This window comes from Hippopotamus amphibius, chromosome 2 (assembly GCF_030028045.1).
Source record: "Hippopotamus amphibius kiboko isolate mHipAmp2 chromosome 2, mHipAmp2.hap2, whole genome shotgun sequence".
Lineage (NCBI taxonomy): Eukaryota > Metazoa > Chordata > Mammalia > Artiodactyla > Hippopotamidae > Hippopotamus > Hippopotamus amphibius.
The window spans coordinates 36,002,239-36,022,840 of record NC_080187.1 but is presented as its reverse complement, the minus strand read 5'-3'; the positions used below and the strand labels follow the sequence as shown (position 1 = coordinate 36,022,840).

The following is a 20,602-nucleotide window of genomic DNA, read 5'->3' as shown; positions in this document are numbered from 1 at the left end:
CTCTGGCACCCTCCCCACCCTCCAACCACCCCACCTCCTCTCCCTCAAGAGCAGCTGGACCCATCATCAACTCGGTCCCTGGCAGACGCTCAGCAGAAGCAGCGCTGAGCTAGGGAACGGCCACGAAGCCCCAGAAGAGGCCAAGGAAGGAGGCGGAGGCGTGAGGGGGTGCTGCGGCCCACTGGCTGCTCTTCAGCTCCCCGCGCGGCTGTGGAGCTGTGGCTGGAGCAACATTCCCCCCCTCCCCCCCCCTCAGGTGTCTGCTTTTTGTCACTGAGGAGGGCGGGAGCGGGCCCCCCCGGATCCATGCAGGCTCCACCATCCTCAGCCCGTGGTCCTCCCCCTCCCCACTGACCGCCTGCCCTGCCCTTGCCTGGCCTTGGGGGCACAGCTCCGGGGTCGCCAGAAATCCTCCTCACGGCCCCTGGCGGCGGCTCCAGGCTCCGGCCCTGCCTTCTCACCGGTAACATGGAAACAGCCCCACGTACTGCCTCCTCGGGCCTTAGGGAGGCTGAGGAGGGAGCTCTGCAGGGCAGGGTTGCTGACCGGATGCTGCGCAGTCCGTTCTGACTTAGAAAGAAGCTAGCTGGTGGGGTATAAGGGCTTCCAGGGAAGGCGACACGGAGCGGGCAGGCTGAGCTGGGCTTAGAAGGGAAGGCAGAGCATAAGCAAAGGCACTGAGCTGGAGCCCAGTGAAGAGGCGGCGGACAGGAGCAGACGCTCCCCCACCTGGCTCTGGGCCAGGCCTGCGGGCTGGGAAGGGTGGGTTGGGCCAGAGGAGTCCTGGCTTCGGCAGGCGCTGGTGCTAGAGCAAGGCACGAGCGAGTTGAGAGCGCAGACACTCGGGCACCCAGCTGAGGGGGCAGGGAGAGGCAGCTGGTGACACCAGGGGCCAAGGGAGGGTGACAAGGACCGCGTGGACTTGAAAGGACCCCCAATCTGGAGGGCTCTGCGGTTGGGGCTCGGGGACAGGCATGCACGTGCCTCTCCCTGCGTGGAGACCTGGCGATGGGAGTGAACCTACAGAGGCACAGGCAGTGGGCTGAGTCCAGGATCAGAGAGAGACAGGAGACCCCACGGGCCAGGACCTGGCGGTGAGCCGGCCGGGGACTCGAGACCCAGCTTGAACCCGAAAGCTATAATCTTGGGGGAAGAGTTTACCAGTCATTTCACAACACTCCACCAAAACCAGCACATTCTGACCTGGGGACATTCTTCACCGGAAAGTTCCAGGCCAATATCTCAAGCACTGGGCGCCGACAGTCTGAGGGCAAGAGTTCCAAGCCCTGTGTTCCCTGCCCTCCCGGGGGCCCCCACCCAGCAGATAAATTACAAAGCAATGTGGTAAGCACTGTACCAGAGAGATTGCACAAAGAGTGACTGGGGAGCCGGACCAGGGAGAACCCACAGCGAGACTTGGGCCCCAGGAGATGACCCCTTCTCCAGTGCCTCACTTTTTAGGTCACCAGGTGCAATTAGAAGCCTGCGTCCTGGAAGGGAGAGAAAAGAGGCGTTTTATTTATTTATGATGCTCACACTGCCAATTTCAGGAAAGGACCAAAAAGGAGGCAGAGCACCACGTTAAAACACACAGACTAAGCCAGGTGAAACAGTTGAAAGGTAGGACCACCCAGGAGGAGGAAGAAGAGGATGAGGAGGTGGCGGTGGAGGAGGACTGGACCTCAGGCACCTGCCAAGTTACCCCATGGACAGAAAGACTGCGTCAAAAAAACGCAAATCCCTTGTTACCCAGCATCCTTCCCTCGCACGGCCAGGTACTGACCCTGCAGGGAGAGGGGGCCTAGAATTGGGCACAGTTCTAGTTAGCGTCCAGGACGTAGCTTTCTCATCTGCAAAATGGAAATAATGACACTGCTTCCTCCCAGAGCCTTAGGGAGATTCCCGACATAATCTGTAAAAGGGCCCTTTAAATACAGCCCTCTGTCATCATTACAAACTTCCAGAAAGCCAAGCTGAGCCCTAGTTAGAGGAGGGTACTAATTAATTAGTCAAAATAATAGGGTGTGGGGCAAATCACTAAATCTCCCTCTTCAGGCTTCTGGAGGGGCAGAAACTATGGCAGGTGGTCTCCTTGGGCAGCCCCTGCAAACCAGCTCCTCTCCCCTGGAGCCCTCCTTCAAACACATGAATGCAACAGTGCCACATCTGAACCCACTGAATCCTCCCCCAAGAGCCTTCCTCCCCTTCTTGGATAGGACAGCCCCCATTGGGTAACTGACACGCTCATCCTCCCACTCACCAGGATCCCAGCTCCTCCCTCTCTCTCATCCACTGCACCCCAAGGCTGGCAAGATCTTCCACCCCATACACCCACTCCCGCCTGCAGCACCCCTCAGCCACAGCCCCGGCTCCGGCCTCAGTCCCCTGGCCCGGATGACTGGCGTAGCCACAGCACCACGGAACCAGTCTCCCTGCCTTTTGCTTCTCTCTGCTCTAATCCATCCCACGCACTCAGGCGGCACAACTTCCGAAACAACTTCCTAGCCTGCTCAGGATGGGTGGTGTTTCCCCAGAGCCTCCATGCTCTGCCCACACACGAGGTGCGCTGGGGCGGGGGGGTGGGCAGAGGATGCCAGGAGCTTTGCTGCCAACTGACCTGAGTCTACTTCTGGACAGGCATTTCCATCAGTTTCTGTGCCTGCGTATCTTTTAACGTCTCTCTGGGATTCTGAAGGGCAGGAGGCAAGGATGGGGAGGTGAGCTCCTCTATTTCACATCCCCATTCCTTCATTTCTACTTTTGGGAGGATGCCTATTTCTCTCACAGCTGCCAGGAGAGAGAGAGGAGTTAGGGGCTACATTCTTGGGGGTCTGGGCCCTGACACCTGTGCGGTTGGTGCCAACACACAGGATGGTGCTCTCTGCTCTGGGAAAGTCCATGACAACCTCCAGGGTCTGTGCTCCTGCACTGAGGCCAAGAAGAGAGAAGAACACGGCAGCCAGCCACTGTGCCCCTCAAACCTCGAAGACAGCACTGAGACCACCCTACCTCCTGAAGGTGGCCAGGGCTCTGGGGATAAGTCTCCACTCTGCCCTTGACTTTGAGAAAGCCCTTGAGCTTCAGTGACCAGAGACTGCAGAGTGTCTGGGATACAGACTTCTCAGTGCCAGAGTTCCCAGAAATGAGTTTATGGAAATCACAGTTACGTAACACTCCCCTTTGATCCTGCACCCACAGTGAGAACTTCACAAGAGCAGGGACACTGCTTTGTTCACTGCTCAACCCCTAGAGCACAGAACGGTGCCAACACACAGTGGACACTTGCAAACACCCATCCAATGAACAAATGCGTCACACTTTGCTCCCTAAGGCCCTGTGACTTCAGACAACTGTATCTTGGCAAATGGATAAAGTTGTTTACAGCAAGTAGTTGTTTACTGTTACTGCTTCCTTTCTGTTCATTTATTCTCCACATAGACTTGTATTCCTGGGCTCATTCATTCAATGAGTAAATATGTATTGGGCCCAGAGGAGACATGAGGATGGGTAAGACCCAGTCCTCTCCTTCGAGGAGCTCTCAGCTGGGGAGGGAGCAGTGAGAGGAGGTACAACCAGAGATCCCAGGCAGCCCCCCAGCATAAAGACAGAACCGGTCTCCAAGATGGAGAAAGGTACCAAGGGTCTCCTGCCCAAGGCCAAGCCAGCTCCTTCTCTACTTTTCCACCCATTTAGCAACTGGCTAACCTTGGATTTTCCAGATCTGGTGCTCTTCAAAGGAGGAAGGGATGTCTCTGGGCTCCCAAGGGGGCCCTAGCACATGTGTCCACTAGCCGTGGGTCCCTGGAATTCATTAATAGCCTCATGCATTCAACAACTATTTACTGAGCCCCTGCTTTGTGCCACATACTACTTTAGCTACTGAGGTTACAGCAGGAACAAAGCAGCCATTTCTGCCCCTGTGAAACCCACATCTTAGTGGTAGACAGACTATAAACAGATAAAGTGTGAGTCAATTAGTATGCTAAATAGTGAGCGGAGTTAAGGAACAACATCAAGCAGAGGATGGGGTGAGAAGTGTTAGGGATGGGCTGCTGGGACGTAAGGTAAGCGGCCAGGGAAGGCCTTGGTGGGAAGGCAATTTTGAGTCAAGATGTCAAGTGCGGCCCTTCTCGACGCCCCCTCTCTGCGCGGCCCACACAGTCTTCAGGACCCCACCACCTCTCCTCTGTCCTCTTTCTAGTGTCGCTCTGCTTGGCCTGTTTTACACAAAAGACATCCGTGTTTGTCTGGGACCCTGTCAACCTCCCCTATGCGCCGGGGGGCACCTGGAGGGCCGGGACCGAGGTCTGGCACACAGCAGGAAAGCCGTCAATGACTGTCAGCTTTCCACGGCCTGTCCCAGTCCTGTCGCAACTTTCCTGAAAAGCTGAACAAACTCAGTGTCAAGGGTCAAAAGGGCAAGGGGCACGTGGGGTGAGAGAAGAGGACGCGACTGCCAGTGTGGGCGCACGGGTCGCCATGGGAACCTGGGCTTCCTGCAGTCCTGCTCGGCAGCTCCCCTCCCCACCAGGCCTCCTCGGGCCTGGAGCTCAGCAGGTAAAGCACCACTGGGCGTGTGTGTGAGCTGTGCTGTTTCTCAAGAACAGGAAAGTCATCGGGTGACTAATACAAAATCTATTTACACTTGATTATCTCCTTCCTGTCCAGTAGGTAAGTCATTCTGGTAAACGATAGACCAGCCAGGGAACTATGCACAGGCCATGAGCAAGCCTTCTATCTGTCAGGCAGGAGGAGGCAAGGGCAGGTTTCCAAACATTTCAAAACCAGGCCAGGAGCTCTGTGTTAGAAGCCAGGAGACCCTCACTGTGGTTTGCTGCTGTGTGGCTCTGGTCAGCTTTCGCCCCTCTCAGCCTCAAGTGGAAAGAGGACGCTAGGTGGAAAGACTGTTCTTCAAGGACGGCTCCCTCCTGGCACCCCCCGGCGGGTGGAGGGCTGTGACCCCCAGGACAGGCTGATGCCTGAGGTGACTTGGAGAGCAGGCACGCCAGGGAGGAGCCCAGGGCCTGCAGAGGGTGAGGGGAGTGAAGGGTGTGGAGACTGTTCAGGTAGCAGGGCTGCAGAGCAGGTGGGGTGAGGAAGACAGGCGAGTGCACAGACATTCGGGGAGCAGAGTGCGTGGGCCCTGTAGAGCTCAGAGGGCCTGGGCTCAGGGCCCAGACAGAAAGGTCCTACTGTAGAGCACAGGGAACTAGATTCAATATCCTGTGATAAACCATAATGGAAAGAATATTTTTAAAGGGTGTATATATATGTATAACTAAATCATTTTACTGTACAGCAGAAATTAACACACTGTAAATCAACTATACTTCAAAAAAAAGAAAAAAAAAACAACCCAATAGTGCTGCCTGGAGCCAGGAGGGCAGAGATGACGGTGAACATGCGAGGAAGGCTGAAATTTCAGGTCGGGTGGCTGGAAGTGGCCTCTCTGATGGCCAGTCAAGACTCAGAGGGCCCCTTTTCTGAGAAGCATTTTCCGGTCTTTGGGGCTTCTATTCTGGAATTCGAGAATAGCAACTCCCAGCCCCGTCTGTCCTGAGAGCAGAGGGCAGCATGCACTCCTGGGACGGTGCCAGGGCCAGCTCTTCCTCACAACCTGGAAAGATCTGGGTGTGGGCAGCGTGGGGAAAGCTGCAGTCCTATTCAGGACAGCTGGAGAAGCCTGATGCGACCACAGAAGCCTGGAACCTAAGGGCTTATAAAGATCCAGGGAAGAAGGCAGAATCTGATTTTTCAGGTGAGGGAACTGAGGCCCAGAGAGGGGAAGCAATCAGCCTCAGGAAACACAGCAGACCAGGGCAGAGCCAGGGCTAGAATCCACATTTCCTGCCTCCTTCCTCCTTCCAGGCTACCACTGGAATACAGAGACTTCAACATGGTACACAACCACCATTCTCTCGGAGGAAAAGCACGCTGCTGCTAGAAGAGGCCAAGGGAAGATACGAAAGGACACACCCTCCTTACCCCATCCCACCCCTACCTTAAAAATGGGTGACTGGCTTTGCCTGGAGCGTGCCTACAAGCACATGGAATTTAAAAGGGCAGAAGGCTAGTCTTGAGCAAGGAAAACAGCTGCACCAGGGCAGTGGGGCTCTGTGTGAAATGGCTTTCTTTTAATTTCCTCTTATTGTGCTATAAAGTTGATTTAATAATAAAACATGCTAAGGACTTTTTAATGTGTAATTGCTTACATATTAAAAATTACATGGAAATGCTTTCAATTAATACATGATTCATCCTGTGAGATGACACTTTGAGCAATTTTATATAGGACAGGGAGGGGACAGGGGTGGGTGTTGCGAGTCACACCTAAAAACGAGGCCGAAGCAACTGTAAAATTCCCAGTTATCTCTGTCGACCGGCTGGGAGTCTAGGACGGATGTGGAAGTGTTTTAGCTGAAGGCAAGGGCTCCAGAGGGCAGTGCTTTTCCTGGTTTTGCTGCTTAACCTTTCTGAGACTCAGTATTCTCATCTGTAAAATGGAGATGATAGTAGTACCTATAATACCTCACAGGCTCCTTGGGAGGATTAAATAAGCTAATCACGGAAAGTGTTTGGAGCAGTGCCTGGCACGGAGGAAAGCCCTCTGAAAAAACTACCACTGTCCTTGTCACTACTACCACCTTGGGCACCTCTCAGAATTCCTGGGGCTGAAGGCTTGGGGAGGGAGGATTCCAGGTGAGAAATATTCTGCACCTTTAGGCTAACGAGGGCCCCATGATACAATCCAACTTTACACGCTCTTGCCCCACATGCTTTTCCTATCGGGATCCTATCAAAAGCCTCATCTCCTGCCACACCTCCGTGCCTCTGCTCAAGCTCTTCCCTCTGCCTGGTTGCCAGGCCCAGCTCTCATCCCCACCACTGCCACCTCCCACCTCCAACCCTGCTGGGATGGCCCAAACTAGAAGCTGCTGTCTCTCCTCTGAACTCCTGGAGATTCACGGGCTCACCTCTGCGCACCAACCAGCCACCAGGGTCCATGCCTGTCTCCCTGCTTCGTGGATATTCCTAGAGGCAGGGGCAGTATTTGCCCAGGTTACATGGTCCAGATTCTAACACAGCAGAGCCTGGCAAGGGCTCCAGGGTACCAAGGGTACCACAGAGGGTCTGGGGAGCACCTGCTCCGGTGTCCTGCTGATTTGGCCACCCACCTCCAAGCAGGCAGGGGCCCCTACAGGGACTGGCCAGAGAATTCAACAGCACAGAAAACCATGTGAAGGACCGAACAGGCCATCTGTCCCTTAACATCAATAATCTCAAGCACATGCACCAAGTTTGTTCCTCCACCCAAGACTCACATCAGTGTTGTGTGCCCTATTTTACAATGCTGCCCCCAAGCTAAGCATCCTGACCACACAGTCACCCAAGTTGGCCCGACTCAGAGCCCAGAACCCTGGACTTCCGTGGCGGTGCCATGGTTAAGGCTTCCAGTTTCCAATGCAGGGGGCACAGGTTTGATCCCTGGCCAGGGAACTAAGATCCCACATGCTGCATGGCACGACCAAAAGAAAAAAAAATGAAGTAAAAAGAGCCCAATACCCTTCTTACCACATCAGCAGTTCTCTGTGCATCAGGGGCCCTCATGCCCCAGGATCAAGTCTCAGGGAAGAAGGAAAGAATGGGCTGCAAGGCAGGGCTTTGGAGAGAGGTGGCCTGATTCTACTGGCTCAATGGGAGGTTTGGCCTGGGGACACCAAATACATAGACTTGGGAGCAGTAAGGAAACCAGGAAGTGGTAACATCCTTCCTCTTCAATTCACACATGGAAAAGGCCAAGACCAGAATCTGACCTCAAGGAATGGGCCAAGGAAGATGAAAAGGGGAGCTAGGACTGCACAGCTGGTGTGAGTCAGGCTGGCACTGAGAAAGGAAGCAGCCAGCCCCAACCAGATCCTCTCCTATTCAGAGTTGGCCTCAGGTGCTCCCTTTGTGGGCTGGTCCTGGGTGTCCAATGATGGGGCAGGGCACAGTGAATCATGACATCTTCGAGCTCAGGGTTGACACAGACCTCAGAGGTAGCTTGAGCCAACCTCACATCTGAGACTTAACTACCTTCATGTCATCTCCCAGTGCTGGTTGTCTTGCCTCTGCTTCGATGCCTCTAGGGATGGGCAACTCACTGCCTCACAAGACAGCTTCACGTTTAATCAGTGTGTTAAAAAAATCTCAAAAGGATCATGACTTCTCCGAGCCTCAGTTTCCCTACCTATAAAAAGAAAAGCTTGAACTGGATCACTAGCTTTCCAACTGGGTTCCATAGAGCCCTAGGATGTTGAGGAGATATCTCCAGAGCTCCTGCTGGGGTGCGAGAGGTGAGGATGGCAGAAAATGAGGCCCCAGCATACATGGGCTCTGAGATTCCATGGAAAGCAGAGCTTCCTTTGGAGCCAGAACCTAATTCCTGCGGGTGACACACAGGGAGTCTGTAGGAGAGGATAAATTGAGGCAGACAGAGGGAAGGGGATAAAAGGAGCCCCCGGAAAAGCAGGCATGCTTCTCCACGCCCTCTGTCCTAGCTACAGCCAGTGGGCTGGGTCCACACACTCCCCACCACCTGCTACATGGTGCAGAGGTCACAGAGAACACAGCCATATCAGTCAATCACAGGCCACGTCGACCGCACTGGGGAGTCTGAAAATCAAGCTGCAGGGAGAGCACCAGGGCTGGACGGGTCCTGGACAGAAGTCCTGTGTAGCGCTTACACAGGGCCTTGGCAGAAAGCTCCCCAACTGACTACCCAGCTATGTTGCCTTGAACTAGTTACTCAGTCTCTGTGCCTCAGTTTATGGTAAAATGGGCACCTACCCTTCAGAGAGTGATGGTGAAGATCCAGTGAGAATTCACATCAAGTGCTGTAAATAAGTATGAGCAGCGGCCTCCACTGCTGCTGCTGTTATTATTTTTCCTTAAACAGGGAACACCTGAGGCACAGAATGTGCTGCCCAGGGTCAAAGAGCCAGTTCACAGTCAAAAGCAGCCAGAAGAACAACTGACTGCCCACTCCAAGGCTACTACTTCTCAGGGGGAAACTGAGGCCCAGGGGTCACTTCGGTGACAAGTAGCCATCCCAGATCTGCTTGACTCCAGTCTGGTCTCCTTTCAAACCAGGCAGAGAGACCATGCTCTTCCCAGCAGCATTCTTCTTCTTTTTTTTTGGCCACACCTCGAGGCTTGTGGGATCTTAGTTCCCCAACCAGGGACTGAATCCGGGCCCTTGGCAGTGAAAGCACGGAGTCCTAATCACTGGACCTCCAGGGAATTCCCCCGGCAGCATTATTCTTACGTACCAAAGATGCCTACCCCATTGCCAGAAGCTACGTGCACTTATACACATAAATGTCACAGCAAAGAAAAGAAAAAAAAAAAAGAAAAAAAGAAAGAAAAAAAAGGTCACCCTACAAGGTTGAAGGTAACTTGCTCTGTGCCACCCCCTGCTCCACTGCCAGCCCCAGCACCCACCTCTGTCACGTCCCCCTCCCCTGGGAGCTTCACGGGCAGCTCAGTGAGCCACTTCCTGGAGCATTTACACGGTGCTGGCTAACCCAGCCCCCATGCCGGCCATCAGTCACTGCAGTGATGGTGACGTTACACACAAGGAATTCCAAGTCAAAGAGAGCTGCTGCAAGGTCATTACACCCAGAAAACGTCCTGTTGAATCACCTATTTCCTTGAAAACAAAAACGTGGGTAAATGTGGGCATAGTCTCCAAGGTAGGAAGAAAAGCACAGAGCAGCAAATAGAAGGATGCTTCTCTGGAAAGAGAATGCCTGAGATCTTAACAGGTTTCTGGCAAACTCAAACTGCCCTGCCTTGGACCTGGCCCCCATGGGTGTGCCTCATTAAAACGCCGAAGTCAAAAAAAAAGCCAAAGTCCTACAGGACAATTCCACCCAGCTAATCAGCTCCTCACTGCTGGGGTCCACAACAGCACCCAGGAGGTGCCTAGCTCCACCCCAAGCATGCTGAGCAGTGGGGGCCCCTCCCCAAAGTCTGGGCTCCCGGCAGATGTTCCCACCCCCGCCTTCAGCTACCTCCCCCCACCCCCACGTTCTGTAGATGCAGGTCTGGGCCTCTCCCTTCTGCTGGTGTGACCCCAGGGAAGTGACTTGTTCTCAGTCTCCCTCCCTGTGAAATGAGATGCCTCCTGTGCAGGGACACGGGGAGGCTCAATGAGCGTGTATGTCAAAGGGCCCAACATGGAGCCTGGAACCAGGCTCCAGCCTCAACGGCTCCTGCCATTTCTTCATGCTCGGACACCTGGGCCTCAAGCTCAACCTAACACTTCCTTCAGCACTCAACCCCCAAGACTGCCCTGCTGAGCACAGGCCACGCTGGCCAGTCTGCCTCCAACTTCCTGTGTGTCCTCAGGCAAGTCCCTATCCCTTCCAGCCTCAGTTTCCCCATCTGTAAGATGAGGCTGCTGGGTTTGGATGACCTCGAAGATTCTGTGCTGCTCTGACGTCTGAATGTGCCAGTGTCCCAAAGTCACTCCTAAACCCACCACTCCTTTAACCTGGGCCAAGGCCCACTGAATGCAAGACTAGTAGGGGGGCTACAGGGAGGTGCGGGGCCATGGCTGCCATCACCGCCCACCCTGAGGGCTGAGCTGGGTTCGGGGCTGCTTCTCTGAGCCTGGTGGCGGTGCTGGCACGTGGGTGGAGGTGATGGGACATGATGGCGGGAGTGGGTGTTTCTGCGGGCCTGAGGTGCAGACTCCACCAGCAGATCTGCTTCCTTGAGTTGCTGGAAGACAGCAGGCTGCTCCCTCCCCAAACACACGCTCAGCTGTCAGGCTGCGCTGTCCACAGAGGCCGCTTTGCCGCTAGAGACTAAGAAGATGGGAGCGGGCACAAGAGGTGGCTCTCCAGAAGTCTGGCCAAAGTCCCTCTTGTCAACTGCTCTCTGCCTCAGCCCTTCACAAAGTGGCCAGGTGTTTTGCAGGCCACACTGGTGGCCAGAGACTTGCTCTGCATGAGCAGGAAGGGCATGAGGCAGAGTCCTGGACTCACACGCAGATTCTTCAGCAATTATCTAACAGGGTCTTCGCAGCCCGAGAGCTAACATTCAGCTTGGGCCCAGCATGTGCTAAGTGCTCAGTACCTGTCGCTTCCTTACCCTTCCTCCTTTTCTTTTTTTTTTTTTTAATATTTTATTTTACTTTTATTTTTTGGCCACGCCGTATGTAGGATCTTAGCTCCCCGGCCAGGAAGTGAACGCATGCTGCCTACAGGGGAAGTGCAGAGTCTTAACCACTGGACGGCCAGGGAACTCCCTCCCTTCCTCCTTCTAATTCAGGAGGAATCAAGAGGACGTGCTCAAAGACATGAACACAAATAAATAATAAGAGGGTCACAGAAAGAGGCACCTGAATCCCAAATCCCGAGACACACAGGGCACCAACTCACCAGGCCTCAAAATGCGGGGGGCTACTTGCCCACACTCCGCAGCACGTGGTGCTTCTGCTCACATCACTGTCCTGTGCAGGGTCCGAGGGGGCCAACCCACACAGCTGCTCTTCTGGGCCTGAACCATCCTCCTGAGCCAGGAGGACACTCATGGGGGGTTTCTCCTCTGCCTCTGATCTCCCTACCACCTGCCTATGCCCGGGGTCTGCAAGATGGCTGATACTGGATAACTGTTCATTCTTTAAAGACGCTCCAAGTATCATCCTGGCAAAAACATACCTCCCAGGATACCGCATACCCGGCCACATTCTCCTGGGACCCACACCATTGCTCTGACAGGTTTTATCATCAAAGGCCAATGGGAAAACAGCCATAGGAGGAAAGTCTCTGTGCTTCCTATAAATCTTCCACATAGGCCATGGCTCTTTAAGCTGCTTCCAGCCCTAAAACAAAGATTTTCTTGTATGGGGCCAGGGATCATTTTGTCCCCAATGATCTAATCTGCCCCCTTCTACAAGGTAGTAAAAGCAAAGTGACCCAGCCTATTTCTTTTCTTGCCCTGGCTACTAGGAAGCTCCAAGTTAACGTTTCCATCTCAAATGCTATATCTTTCTTTAGTTAGAAATTCCTAAGAGAACTTCCCCCCTCCTCCCCATTTACTTCTCAGTCCCTACCTTGGTTAACTGTACTTGGTACCCTGGTATCTAGACTGTCAGCATGCCCTAAGGTCCTTCCTAAGGTCAGTGAAACATGAACATATAAAACTGTGGTAAAGATTCAACACAGTGCTGCCTCCACCCCTCCACTACTTTGTGAGTACACACCTTCCCCTGCAGGGGCTTGTGGGCGACCACGTGGCTAGTCCACCTCCCTGCTGAGTTGCAAGTCTCTGTGCCAAGGGCCCTGCTTACCTGTCATGATCCTCTGGGCCTCGTAGGGCTCCATGTAGCCAGCGCTCTCCCCCTTTCCCACTTTGCTTTTGAGATCATTCTTGGCATCAAAGGGATCTGAGTAGTCATCAGCGATGGTCACCTGCAGGGAAGATGGCAGGAGTGTGAGTCCACCTGTGGCTTTCTACTTCACTTCCATTCACAGCCAGGCTTTATTCCAACAAACATAAACTGAGCCTGTGCCAGATGAGCAAGAAGTAGGAGGTAGAGGCAGGAATCTGAGCTGGTGCCCACCCTCAAGTGGCTCTGATTCTTGCAGGGGTAACAAGGGACCCACGCTGCAGTGCTCCATCGTAAGGGAGGGGCCTGAGCCTGTACATGCAGGGTGGCCACTTTGGGCACAGTGAAGAGAGAACAGAAGGGCATCTCAGTACAGAAGAACTTGGATAGTGTCTTTGGGGAATGTGACTTGCTCAATTTAATGGAATGGAAATGGAGGAAAGTTGGAAATGAGCTCGCAGAAAGCCTAGAAATGCTGACATACTCCTGGTGCTGGCTGAGGCACAGAAGAGCTTGCCTAGAGATAATTACGTCCAGCATTCCATTTCCCCCAAACCTGGAACCCAACCATGCCTTGGGTAATCAGACAACAATTTGGTGAGATCAACACTCTGCAAAGATGACTGAGGCCCCAGACAGGCCCAATGAAATCACAAAAGCAGCTCAGGGATGGATAGAAAGACTGCCAAGGCCAGCAAGGGCTTTGGAAGAAACACATCAGAAGATCCTGCTATAAGAGATGAGGAAAATGAGGTCCAGAGCGGGCAGGGGCTTGACCAAGACCCTCGGCTGGATCCTCTGCCACCCAGAGCCCTTCCTGGCCTCCTCACTCGTCCGTATTCCAGAAAACAGCAAAGTACCGCAACAAATAGAACAGTCACCTGGGGCTAGGCAGTGGAGGCAGCAAGGGGAGTCCCCTGAGAGTGTGAGAACCTGAGTTTTGAACACTTCAAGGTTCCACATTTTCCCTGGAGGAGGGTAAAAATTCTCAGTTGGAGGCCGAGAGTAAACACAGCACCTTTTCCTCCCGTTTCTGACTACCTAACCTTCAGGAAGGGCACCCTCACCAGAGGGGAAAGGACAGGAACCGGCCAAACCTGTTCCCTTTCATTGCACCCTTGCTTCACCGCAAACTCACTGTGACTTCTGCCCCTTTGGTCACACATCTGGCAAAGGGCAAGTCCTCAGCCTCCCAGCCAGGGTCACCCGGCTGCCTCTCTCGGGAGGGGGTAGTAGGTTAGCTTTTCTCTCAACCCTTGGGGTTTCATGAATTGTTATTTAAATTGTGGGTTTAATTAGAAACCACAGGAGCCTCCACTCTCTCCCAGCTCTGGAATGTAAGGCATCTGAGGGGCTTGTAAACCCAGGGGAAGGGAAAATCCCCCCTTTGTCTGGCGGGTAAATGGCAGTTTGTGGCAGCAGCCCTGGCAGGGTGAGCGAGTGACCTCCAGCTGCCGGGAATGTGATGCCCGCGTAGGGACAGCGGCAGCAGCCCTGTCACTGGCGTGTGGCCGGGAGGGCCGACGGAAGGCCTGACACACAACAGTCACTGCTCCCCGAACAAGAGCAGGCTTATCGGTGAAAGACCCGAGGCTGAGCCTGTGCAGCCCTGCTGCCACCGCTCCACCATGGCTGTGGGTCAGGCCCCAGTCCCAGCGGGGGCGCTTCCAGATGCTGACGTTGTAATCGTGGCCTTTCTGGAGACTCACTGAGCTCAAATGACACCAGGCAGGGAGAGACGGGGGAGAGGGAGTGCTACGGCCCTCCATGTCTTTCATATGATATTTCTACTCTACCATTTGCAGAACACATTAGGGAGAAAATTAGACACGTGAACCACTGTCATACAGAACAGCTCAGATGCCGATCTGGTGTATGCAGGGTTTTGCGTCTCAGAGTTCAAGGGGCCAGAAACCCAATGGAGAAAACGATGAACCTGCTGTGGATGACAGCTAATCTCATTTCTCTCATCCGCGCCTTCCTTACTGTCTCTTTTCAGCGTGAACACCCTCCGTCTATTCTGCAATGAGGAAAGGAGCAAATATTTCCCCAAGAAAACAAAATCACTTGGGGGGATTAGCTGGGGAGGGCATTGGGCTGCGTAATCTAGAAATCAACATTCCAGCTCCTCTCGGAAGTGCTCTGTAATTTGCAAACACGGAGGCTAGCAGGATATAAACCAAATCTTTGTTCACCCTGGGACGGGAGCTCTGGGAGGCCTTCGGTTCAGCAGGCGCTATCTGTATTTTCTAATTAAAATGAGATCTGAGCTAGGGCTGTCACTGGGGCCCTCCAGCTGCCTGCCCTGCTTACTTCCGTTTCAATAAGAACTTACAAATCCTAAAACCAGGAAATGCTCCTGGTCTCTGCTGACATATGGTTCCAGTTATACCTGCTGACAGTTGAAAATCCTTCTGTTTAAAAAAAAAAGTTTAGAATTCTGTTAGTTTAAGAAGCAAATCGGAAGGTTCCTAAAAATGTATATTTAATCAATTTGCTTTCAAACTTCAAAGTGAGGTTGGTAGAGGGGAGGGAGTTTGAGGTTTGAGCAACATGAAACTTGGCAAACACTCACTGAGCTGCCTGACCTTTCACAAAATCACGTCCTGGTTTTGGAGTAAAAATTTAACCAGGTGTTAGGAGAGTTAAGTGGGGAGTTTAACCAGAGTGCTGTGCGATGTGCCACAGGCCTCAGGTGCAAGCACTGGGCAGTGTGACCACTGTCCAAGCTGCCTGGGGACACTGTGAGTCAGGACTGTGAGTCAGGATGGCCAGGAAGGAGGCTTGAGTGAAGGATGCTGATTTTCTGAGCTAAAAGAAAGCGAATGAGTTTCTCCAAAAGTGGGCTTGGATTCCTAGTGGGGCTGCTTTTGCTTTGCTTTAAAATGCCCCACTTAGTGGACAAGTCCCTTAAATCTAATTAAACGATTCAAGCAAAAGGGAGCCAGCTGGGACTCCCCTGCAGGTCAGGCCACCCGGTCACATGAGAAGCTTTCCTCAATTTTGATCTTGGATTGGCAAAGACCCAACAGAGCACTGGACCCTTCAGATGGCCTGTTTGCCTTACACAGGGCAGGTGCAGAGCTGAGAGCAGAACCCAGGCCACTGGTCCCACAAATCCACCATGGAGCTGAGCAGCAGAAAGACAGGCTGTCAGAGTGCGGCTGCCTAACTAGTAGAACACATCTTCTTTTGCTTTCTTGGCCTCCTGGGGTGGGCATACTCGCCCATCTCTGAAAAAAGAAGCAGGGTTATGGCTAAGCCCCAGGTGGGTCTTTTCTTGCTTTCAAACAAAATTGGAGACCCCAGGTTAGCCAGTGCCCCTGAAGGACTTTTACAGGCTTATAAACCAGTGAAACTGGGGAGGGGGGACCCTTGAGAAAGCTTTCCAGCCTCCCATTGTTTTGTACATGTCCCACTGCAGTCCAGGGGCTTCTAGAATTCCAGGACACCAAACATCTCTCTGACAAGGCTGTGGGAACTGGCTGCAGACTGGAGTCAGCTCCACAGGCCTCCTTTCTGCTTTGCACACACTGCTGGGTAGAACTGGTCCCTCCCTTCCAGCAGTCTGAGGCCTGGGTGTTTTGTTCTTGGGGATTCAGCTTCATGATAGGAGGTAATCTTCCAAGGTATCCCCAAAGGGAAGCACTAGAAGAAAGTGGGTGTCTCTACTTGGCCACACGTTCATATGCTTTAGTGGGACAGTTGCACCTGTGTGGAGAACCAGGTCCTTTCCATGGGCTCTGGGTGGAAAGGTAATTGGTAGAGCCACTGTGAAGGATAACTTTGGGCAGAATCCATTAAAATCCAAAAATGCACATGGACTGACCCAACAATTTCACTTTGCAGTATTTATTCCCAAATGTGCACAAGGAGACATGGGCAAGGATACTCACTGGGGCAAGCAATAAAGAGAAACTGCGAGCACCAGCTATGTCCATCAGTAGGGGCATTGCTAAATAAACCATGCCAGTTTCATACTATGGAATATTATGTAGCAGGTTAAAAAAAAAAAGGCAGCCACTCCATAGCTCTATATGCACAAACATAGTGCTCCACGACATAGCTTTGAATGGAAAGAAAGCAGGTTGTAGAATGATAAATACGAGATGATTGGGAATTCCCTGGCAGTCCAGTGGTTAGGACTCGGTGCTTTCACTGCTGGGGGCCTGGGTTCAATCCCTGATCAAGGAACTAAGATCCCGCAAGCTGCACAGTGTGGCCAAAAAAAAAACCCACCAAGATGATACCTATTTATAAAAATTAAACAGAAATCTGTATCTCTATTTAATGTAACAAAAATGTCTGGGGAGACAGACACTTCTGACACCTCCTCTGGTATCAGGAGGGAGGGACTGGGAGAGAGGTAATGACAGGAAAATAAAAGGAGACATCTGTAATGTTAACATTTTTCAAACAAGAAAAACTTATTAATGTACTATAAGCAAAACTAAGCTTTTCCAAAGCACTCCTCTTCACAGGTTATTTTCAGTACAGTAGATAAACTGTTTCCCAAACTTGCCTGAAGATAGGAACAGCCTGGAACGCTTGTTTAAAAAAACAAGATTCCTAGCCCTAATAACCTGTGTATTTAATAAGCAACCCAGGTGATTCTTATGAGTAAAGTTTGGGAAACGCTAAGTTAGAGCCAGCCCCCTTGCCCACCAATCTAAAGCTAAGCCTCCCAATATTACTCTGAAATTCCACTTTTCCCAAATATTTCTCAGCCTTGTTCATTAAAGTAAAGCAAGAAGTCGGTGTTAATGCAGCTCTCTCTTGCTTTCTTCCCTGGGGGTCAACTGGAGTGAGAGATGATCCAACATGCCTTGGTCCATCTCCAGAATCTGAGACGCGGAGGTAATGGCATCCTCTGTGCAATCCTGAGGGCTGGCCCGGATTGACCAACGCTCCTGAGCAAGGTGGAGGCAAGACCCTGCTCTGCCCCATGAGGGGAGCCCAGGCCGAAGCTGGTCCTGGCTGTGAGGATGTGCAAGGCTCTCTGTTCAGAGGCATAGACCCTTTCAGAACAAGACTACCTGGCTCTCATCAAACTCTCCAGGAAGATCACCTGGCTCCAGGGAGGGCTGGCGGGACCGCGGAGAGGAGCCACTGCGGCTAAAAATCACTCAAACCTGCTAAAAAGAAGGGACAGGAGGCAGAGAAGCTGCCACCTTCCACGTGTGGGTGGCCTGCACTGCCCCCAATGGCCTCACAGGCACCTCCTCCAGCCATACTGGCACCTTCCTATGCTCTGCTGTCTGTGGGAATTGACAGCACAGGGCTGCCCCAGCTCAGCCACTTGCAGGATGAGGCAGAAGAGGACTCCCCTACCCTGTGCTGCTCTCCTCTCTCTGGAAAGTGAGGCAGCAGCACCCCATGAGGTCCTGGGTCCTTTCCAGGCCCATGACTTCTTTCCGCTCTACTCCAGAGCAAACTGCATGTGAACGAAGCTGGGGATGTTCTACATGGTCCCAGTTGGACCATTTTCTTAATTTAACAATTCACTGTTAAGACTATGCGTTAGTTTTCTTAATGGTTTGGGGGTCATGGATCTCTTTGGGAATCCGATAATTGAAAAAGCTGTTGCTCCCTCCATCACGTTTATGTATGCCCACGAAGTGTTGGGCACATTTCAGAAAGGTCAGGAGCCCCAGATTAAATAACCAAGCCCTCCCGCATTCGAGCCACTTTAAGAAACAGCTAAGATGAGAGGTGCTCTCTCTGCCTTAGGGAGGCGATGGGTGCTGACTCTATCGTAATTCAACACGCCTGGCTGAAAACACAGGCTGGTGTGTGACTGGCCTGCCATTTGGCTGTGTGGGGAGAGGGGGGACACCATGAACGGACAGCCTGCGACACTGTGTCTTGGCTTGCCAGCTTGAAACCCAGGAGCCATACAGCCCTCTGGAGCAGAGGCAACCCGGCCCTCTCTCCCCGACCCTGGGAGTCAGGAGGGCTCCCTGACGGTGAGCAAACAGTGCGCAGGGCATGAGACGGCAGCAGCGGCCAGATGGCTCCCTGCCTCTGCCCCCACCAGGGGACCGGCAGGCTGGAATCCTGGTCTTCCTTTGGGAACCACTGTGACACAGGCCCTTGCAGGCCTGATGTCCCCAAGACAGAGGCTCTGTTGCCATGACGACCAAGAGATGGCATTAACAAAACAAGGATTTGGGGGTCTGGAGAGAGCTTCCAATGACCGGGTGCTGCCTGGAGAAGGGGCAGTGGACAGATGTTCTGTACAGATCCAGAACTATACAGAAGCAAGCTCAGTGAGTCAGGAAGGACATCTAACAGCCAGTAAAAGGACACAATGCCTGGGCACTGGAGTTCCTGCCATTTGAGTGTCCAACCAGAGGCTCTAAGATGGGTGTCTGCTTTGGATAGAGGTCAGCTAACTGGATACCACCCGTCTGTGCTCGGTTACTTCGCACGGCTTCGGCTGCCCCACAGCAGAACTCTGGCTTCCAGGAATGCCTAGGTGAGTGGCTGTGTGCAGAACCCCCACCATGACCGAGGCAGGTGGCATTTCCAAAGCTCCAAGCCTGACCCGTGGCGGCTGGGCTGCAGTAGCTGCCTGGGGCTGTGCAAAAACACAGAAAGGCGGGTGGCACCCCAGAAAGGACACTGCCAAGCAGACACAGCCCAGACAGAGAGTTCCAGACCCGAGCTGGGTAACTCTGAGCAACCTGCTCTATCTCTTTGAGCTTCAGCAACTCATCTGTGAAACGGGGCAAAATTGTTTGCTTTCTCAACTTCACATGAGTGTTGTGAAGACCAAACACGGACATGATTTGGGGATGTGTCAGTAGTTTAAAAAGAACCAACTACTGACTACGGAGGCTCTGGTGGCACCTCCTGGGAGCCCAGATCAAGCTGGGGTCTCTGCCCACGAGAAGCTGAAAATCTAGTCGGGAAGACAAAGACTTGAGAAAAAACCCCAGCTGAGGCCCCAGCGATTACACAGAGAAAATTGGCTGCACTTAGGCATGACAACAGCTGTCACATTTCTCAACCACAAAAAAGAAAAATGTGAGCGATTCCTTTTTCCCCTTTTATGCTTTTGGGTAAGATGCACCTCGTCGGGGCACCTGGCTAAGAGGTGGAGAACCTCAGGGCCACCCCACCCCACCATGAGCTGAGACAGCAGTGTGTTCCTGGCCTACGCCCGCGTCCAGGGCTCAGAGGGGTCCACAGAACTGGGCTGTGACACACACAGGGCTGTGAGGACACCTCGCCCCATGCAGAGATACGAGCAAGCAGCCCCTGCTTTCCTCTCCCTGTCCCTGGCTTGGACCAGCAAAGGCCAACTCTCCTTACAGGCACCCCAATAAATCATTTCTGACATGCTAAGAAAATTAATTTGGGGAAGATTAATTAGCTACATTCACACACCCAGCTGAAACTCCTGGAAATGAGATGGTGGGGAGGGTGCTTTTCCACACCAACCTAGGACCGGTTCCCTTTCTCTCCTCAAGGGTCTGACTCAAGGTTCCAGGCCCCTCTTCCATGCATGGAGGTCAAGGGTTCCGCCCACAAGGCTCCAGGGGCGGGAGCTCACAACTTTGTGGTTCAGTCGTCTGTCGTCACTATTCAAGCAGCTGCCATTGGTTTCTTTGTGCAGACCCTGGGTGCTTTATGGGAGACGCTTCTTTACAGACCAGCCAGTTGGCTGGCCCACATGTCAGAAGGCGGTGGTCTCCACTGCTCTTTCCAGTCCTGCCCCTCCCAAGGCCACAGCTGCTTGCCTAGACACCTGCAGGCTCCAACTTGTTAGGAAAAATGCATTCCAAATTACAGCCTCCGTCAGCGCCTCTCGGGCCCTGCTTGCTCAGCCCCCCTCTCTGTCTCATGCGCACACCCCGCCCTCCTTCAGTTTCACCCGTGGAGAAGGCTGCAGGTCCTGGGTGGGAGGCTGCTGGAGCAGAGCCCGGTCCGGCCCTCTGTTTACCCCAGAACCTTGCTGTTATGTGGTAGCGACTGGCTTCTCAGCATCTCTCAAGCAGTGGGAGGTTTTATTTTGAACTCAGAAATAGCTCAATCCTAGAATTTCTTAATTGCTTTCAGCCAGGGCCTATGGACAGAGAATTCAGTGCATCCCTCCTGAGGATAGAAGCACCTGGGGATCTGCAGACCACATGGGAGGTCAGAGCTAAAAGGGCCCTGGGAGATGCTCTAGTCCAGTGGGTTTCAAACTTTTATGTGTGTAGCTCGTGCAAAGGAAAT

General features: G+C 53.0%; 1 protein-coding gene across 3 annotated transcripts in view; it reads right to left on the bottom strand.

Moving 5' to 3' along the window:
• The window catches only part of SHB (SH2 domain containing adaptor protein B), a 129,367-nt gene that overhangs the window by 69,133 nt on the left and 39,632 nt on the right, over positions 1–20,602 (bottom strand). For all 3 annotated transcript variants that reach the window (XM_057721167.1, XM_057721168.1, XM_057721169.1), the window contains exon 2: positions 12,341–12,461. In XM_057721167.1, coding sequence (XP_057577150.1) covers positions 12,341–12,461 — 121 coding nt within the window. The remainder of the gene's footprint in view (positions 1–12,340; positions 12,462–20,602) is intronic.